At 53.5% G+C, this 6,399-nt stretch overlaps 1 protein-coding gene across 1 annotated transcript; it reads right to left on the reverse strand.

Moving 5' to 3' along the window:
* Positions 1-2,031: 2,031 nt before the first annotated feature.
* LOC123106588 (probable WRKY transcription factor 17) lies at positions 2,032-3,143 on the reverse strand. Its single transcript, XM_044528700.1, has one exon. The coding sequence runs from the start codon at positions 3,024-3,026 to the stop codon at positions 2,139-2,141; it is 888 nt and encodes a 295-aa protein (XP_044384635.1). The 5' UTR covers positions 3,027-3,143; the 3' UTR covers positions 2,032-2,138.
* Positions 3,144-6,399: the final 3,256 nt, after the last annotated feature.

Consider the following 6,399-nt stretch of genomic DNA (forward strand, 5'->3'; position numbering starts at 1 on the left):
ACGGTACTACCGTGGCAGCTCCACAGGCCGGACCAAGCCTGAGCTAGGAGCGGTACTACTGCCGGAGCGGTACTACCGCTCCCCTTGCGGTACTACCGCAAGGCAGGAGGGTCACGGCCTGGGAAGGGCGCGGACGAAATAAATTTCATCCGTGCCTACTTCCGCAGAAACTAGGGTGGTACAAAAACCCGACGCGGTACTACCGCCCACTAGGCGCAGTACTACCGTGGTAGGCACGGATGTAAAAAATTACATCCGCGCCTACTACCGCGACGCAGCGGTACTAGGCGGAAGGGCCACGGTACTACAACTCCAAGGGAGCGGTACTACCGTGGGCACCGCGGTACTACCGCGCGGGGCGAGCGGTACTACCGTGGGTGCCGCGGATGTAAAAAATTACATCCGCCCCTACTACCACACCGGAGCGGCACTAGGCCAGAGTGCGGCGGTACTACCGCGCCAACGGAGCGGTACTACCGTGAGGGGCACGGATGTAAAAAATTACATCCGCCCCTACTACCGCGCTGGAGCGGCACTAGGCCAAGGTACCGCGGTACTACCGTGCCCGAGGGGCGGTACTACCGTGGCCTGCCGCGGTACTACCGCATGTACAGCAGTAGTCGACAGTTTTTCGCACAACCATAATAACGATGGGTAGCTCCAAGGTGCAAGGGAAGGAGGGGCAAGTGTACGTGTGATTCCACCCTACCTTTCCGACGCGGACCCCCTCTTAATAGTACGGCTCTCCTACGACTCAACTCCACCAAAGAGAAACGTAGAACAACGCCGGCTTCACTAGCTCCGAGAGGCACCGAATCGTCTTGTGCCTGATGAAGAAGTATCTGTGGGTCACAAGGCACACGATTAGTCCGCACGAGTATTGCCATCAATCACCAAAACACTTAAGGATAAATGTGCCCTTACAACCGTGCAGCGCCTAACTGATAGGTGTTGCACGCCTAAGCAGCGTCCCACCCGTGTGATCCGAAAATTACTAAGTTAGTATATAGCACTTGAGAGCTAGGCGCTACACTGTATCTTAGCGTCTAGGCGTTGCACTAGTGGTTGCTTCTAAATAATGCAACCACTAGTGCAACGCCTAGAGGCTAGGCGCCGTACATTAACTTAGTAATTTTAGGCAGTCCAGGGTGCGACGCTGGCCAGATGTGTAGCGCCTGTCAGTCAGGCATTACACAGTGTAATATGGCGCCTTCGTGTCGGACGCCACTTAAAAAGGTCAGTTAAATGAATTCACTGTGACGCCTTCGTATCAAGCTAGCGCCACTTAAAAGGATCAGTTGAGTGATTTTTTTTAAAAGCAGTTCACTTTATGAAATGATTTCATCCATTGATCAAAATTGACAAATTTGACACGAGCAAGTGTGGCTGGGTGAGTCAGACCAGCTACTGATATACTCCCTCCGGTTCTTTTTATTCTGCATATAAAAATTATTTGAAGTCAAACTTCGTAATGTTTGACCATATTTATATAAAAAAAATATTAGCATCTACAATGCTAAATTTATACAATATGAAAATTAAAGTCATGACGCATCTAATGTTGTTGATTTCACATTCTGAATGTTGGTAGTTTTTTTATAAACTTTGGCAAAGTTTATGAGATTTGATTTCAGACAAATCTTATATGCGAAGGACCGGAGGGAGTATATAAAGAAAAGAGTCAGACCAGCTACCAGCAGCCTGCGTGCCATGTGAGTGGGCCCACGTGTCGCTGGTGTGGATTACTTAAACTCTGACCGTGTGTGCTCGACAGTTAATGAGATGGAAAACGTCTAAATCTGTCTCCCTTCTCCCCTTCTCCCCCTTCCTCTCTATCCTGCTCATCCCAAATCTCCCACCTACCTCCATTGTTGCTTGTGATTGTCTCCAGGGCCTCACAAGGCGGCCGGACGGAGGTAGGTGACGAAGACTGTCGTTCGTGCTCATGACCACCACCCCGCCAGAATTGCCCTTGGCGGCGAGGTCCAACACTCTGTGGAATCTTTACGTAATTGACATGCGTTTCCAATCTTGATGAAAACATCTTCTATATTCCTAATTTTGGATCCTTTACACAAGCCCCCGTTACAAAGAACAAATGGAAGAAGCACATCGAGCCATGTCGCTGCCGGGGAGCTTCAATTTGCGGCGGCCGGCGGCCAAGTGTCGTGGCAGTGGTCGCCCTCGTAGGTGACGACGAGCATGGCGGGGTCGTCGGTGGCGCGCTCCACGTGCTTCCGCGCCGGGCAGCCCTTGACGGTGCCGCACCTGTAGTAGCAGCGGGGGTGAGGGGACCCCTTGATGGTCTTCTGCCCGTACTTGCGCCACGAGTACTTGTCGCCGACGCCGGGGATGTCCGCCGCGCCCGAGGTTACCGTGGGCACGCGTGTCGTGTACTTCACCCGGTTCTTGCGCTTCTTCGAGCAGTGGCACCGGCCACCGGCGGCGGCGTCGGAGTGCGCGCAGCGCGTCTGCTGTTGGCGTTGCTTGCGTTTGGTCCCAGCCGGGAGCGGCGGCTTGCCGGAGGACACCAGCTGGCTCCAGCCCTTCGACACGCTGCCCTCGCCCCCCGCCGTCACGGACGAGAAGAAAGACGTCGACGTCACCGAAGGCGCGGCAACCGAGGCCGCCGCCGGCGCCTTCAAAGGCTTCGTGAAGTCCAGCGTCATGCTTTTCTGCGGCGCCAGCTGCGGCGAGACAGCCGGTGTCGGTGCCTGGGCCGGCATCGGAGGAGGGGCAGAGGAGACAGGAGGGGGGGTCAACGAGTCGGCGTCAGCGCCAACAGGGCCGCGGCGGAAGCGGGCGTGGCCGGTGCGGTCGAGGATGTTGATGACCCGGCGGAACCTGGACACCGCCTGGTCGGCCATCTCTCCGAGGGGCGGCGCGCAGCCGGCGCGGGAGGAGAAGGAGGAGATGATGAGCTCGAGGCTGAGGAGCCCCGCGGCAGCGGCCTCCTGGAACTGCTCCTCGGCCTCGGCCGCGTGGCCGTGTGGGGCGTAGCCGCAACCCATGAGTTCGACGGCCATGGTCGGCGCCGGAGAAGAACGGGGAAAGGTGGGTGCGGCCTTGTGCTTTGGCTTGTGGCGTTGTGCGACTTTGAGATTTGAGGTGGAAATGGATGGACGGAGGCCGAGGGGTTTTATAAAGCGGAAAATGGGAGGAGGAGGGGAGGGCGAGGAATAATATGAGCGTAGGTCAAAGGATTTGGTTAGCTGAAACGCCATTTTTTTGGTCCTTTCTGAAATAGCCCTCGCGTGATTCAAGTTTCGTTTCCAGCTACCTTATTGTCGAGATCTGTAATTTATGTCTGCCACTTATTTTGGAGCAACTTTAGCCCATCCCTTAGAAAAATAGAGGAGTATCCGACCGAGTAAAATTTAGAGGAGTGAAAATCCGATTTTAGTCCTTTAATCGGGACCAAGCTGAACCCCTAAAACCCACAGAGGACGATAACTTTTCCTCCATCGCGTATCCGGCGCCTATATTTACTCCACCGCTTGGCGGTCGAGTAAAAAATCCTCACCCTCTGCCTCTCCCCCTTGCTTCCCGCCGCCGGTCCCCCCTCCCCCCCTCATTGCCCGCCGTCGCTTCCTCCCCAATGGCCGGATCCTGTGGCTGCCAGTCCCCACGGCCCATCCGCAGCGCGGATGTGCGCCGCCACGAGCATGTCCTCAAGCCACCACTGCGACGATGCCCTATCCCGTTGGCTCGCCGACTTCCTCGACCTCCTTGCGCCGCGGCAACCACAGAGGAAGTACCTCGGCGTCCAGCAGCGGGATTGGGGGGCGTGGGTGGCCAAGATCACTGACCATGACACCCACAAGAAGCATTGAATCGGCTCCTTCCACACGGCTGAGCTCGCCGCCCACGAGTACGACCGATGGCAGGTCCGACTGCACGACGTTGTTGCCTGTCTCAACGTCCTGTGGACGCGAGGTGCACGTGGAGCTCGACCCACCGGCGCCAGGTGTGACGCCCCCGATTCAATCGTACACTAATCATACACGCAAACGTGTACGATCAAGATCAGGGACTCACGGGAAGATATCACAACACAACTCTACAAATAAAATAAGTCATACAAGCATCATATTACAAGCCAGGGGCCTCGAGGGCTCGAATACAAGAGCTCGATCATAGACGAGTCAGCGGAAGCAACAATATTTGAGTACAGACATAAGTTAAACAAGTTGCCATAAGATGGCTAGCACAAACTGGGATACAGATCGAAAGAGGCGCAGGCCTCCTGCCTGGGATCCTCCTAACTACTCCTGGTCGTCGTCAACAGGCAGCACGTAGTAGTAGGCACCTCCGGTGTAGTAGGAGTCGTCGTCGACGGTGGCGTCTGGCTCCTGGGCTTCAACATCTGGTTGCGAGAACCAGGTAGAAGGGATAGAGGGAAAAGAAGGAGAAAGCAACCGTGAGTACTCATCCAAAGTACTCGCAAGCAAGGAGCTACACTACATATGTATGCATTGGTATCAACTGAAATAAGTCTATCATATGTGGACTGAACTGCAGAATGCCGGAATAAGAGGGGGATAGCTAGTCCTTTCGAAGACTACGCTTCTGGCAGCCTCCGTCTTGCAGCATGTAGAAGAGAGTAAACTGAAGTCCTCCAGGTATCATCATATAGCATAATCCTAACCGATGATCCTCCCCTCGTCGCCCTGTGAGAGAGCGATCACCGGTTGTATCTGGCACTTGGAAGGGTGTGTTTTATTAAGTATCCGCTTCTAGTTGTCATAAGGTCAAGGTACAACTCCAAGTCGTCCTATTACCGAAGATCACGGCTATTCGAATAGATTAACTTCCCTGCAGGGGTGCACCACATATCCCAACACGCTCGATCCCATTTGGCCGGACACACTTTCCTGGGTCATGCCCGGCCTCGGAAGATCAACACGTCGCAGCCCTACCTAGGCACAACAGAGAGGTCAGCACGTCGGTCTAAACCCTATGGCGCAGGGGTCTGGGCTCATCGCCCTTTGCACACCTGCACGTTGCGAACGCGACCGGAGAGCAGACCTAGCAACCTCCATTACAAAGGAAGTTGCGTTACACGGTCCAACCCGGCGCGCGCCGCTCAGTCGCTGACGTCACGAAGGCTTCGGCTGATACCACGACGTCGAGTGCCCATAACTGTCCCCGCGTAGATGGTTAGTGCGTATAGGCCAGTAGCCAGACTCAGATCAAATACCAAGATCTCGTTAAGCGTGTTATGTATCCGCGAACGCCGACCAGGGCCAGGCCCACCTCTCTCCTAGGTGGTCTCAACCTGCCCTGTCGCTCCGCCTCAAAGTAACAGTCGGGGGCCGTCGGGAACTCAGGCTCATCACTACCTGGATGGAGCCACCTGCCCCTTCATCCCCCATCTCCAAACAGTATCCCCGCTAATGTAACAGTGTAAAGTATATAGTATATGCCCGTGATCACCTCCCGAAGTGATCACGGCCCAATAGTATAGCATGGCAGACGAACAAGAGTGTAGGGCCACTGATGATAATCTAGCATCCTATACTAAGCGTTTAGGATTGCAGGTAAGGTATCAACAGTTGTAGCAACAATGACAGGCTATGCACGAGAATAGGATTAACGGAAAGCAGTAACATACTACACTACTCTAATGCAAGCAGTATAGAGGAGAGTAGGCGATATCTGGTGATCAAGGGGGGGCTTGCCTGGTTGCTTTGGCAAGAGAGAGGGATCGTCAACTCCGTAGTCGTACTGGGTAGCAGCGGCGTCGGTCTCGGTGTCTAGCGAGAGAAGATGGGGAAGAAACAATAAATATTTAAGCAAGCAGATGCATAGCGATGCATGACATGACAAGTATCGGTGCTAGAGGTGCCCTAATGCGGTATGAGGTGATACTGGTGAAGGGGGGAAACATCCGGGAAAGTATCCCCGGTGTTTAGCGTTTTCGGGCAGAGGAGCCGGAGGGGAAAGTTTGCGAGTTTGATATGTTAGGAATGTGTGGTGGACGAACGGGCTGCGTATCTGGGTTCATCTCGTCGTTCTGAGCAAATTTCATGTACAAAGTTTTCCCATCCGAGCTACGGTTTATTTTCTATTAATTTTAAAAGATTTTAAATCATTTTAGGATTTATTTAATTATTTTAATTCGAAAATTAGAGGTTAAATGCTATGGATACACATAAGTGTACCCAGAGGTGTATACATGGGGCTGACTGGTGGGGACAGGGGCTGACTCAACAGCCCAGTCAACAGTCAAAGTTTGACTGTTGACTGGTCAACCTGACAGATGGGGTCCGTTGACTGGGTCAACTACACAGTCAGCAGTCAACAGTCATGTTGACTTAGTCAAACTTAAGTGTGGGTCCCACTGGTCATAGACTGTTTAGTCAAATTAAGGTTTAATTAACCTAACTAATTGATTAG

This window comes from Triticum aestivum, chromosome 5A, assembly GCF_018294505.1.
Source record: "Triticum aestivum cultivar Chinese Spring chromosome 5A, IWGSC CS RefSeq v2.1, whole genome shotgun sequence".
Classification (NCBI taxonomy): Eukaryota; Viridiplantae; Streptophyta; class Magnoliopsida; order Poales; family Poaceae; genus Triticum; species Triticum aestivum.

Coding starts and splice junctions, on each gene's coding strand:
- LOC123106588 (XM_044528700.1), bottom strand. CDS start 3,026: ATGGCCGTCGAACTCATGGGTTGCGGCTACGCCCCACACGGCCACGCG.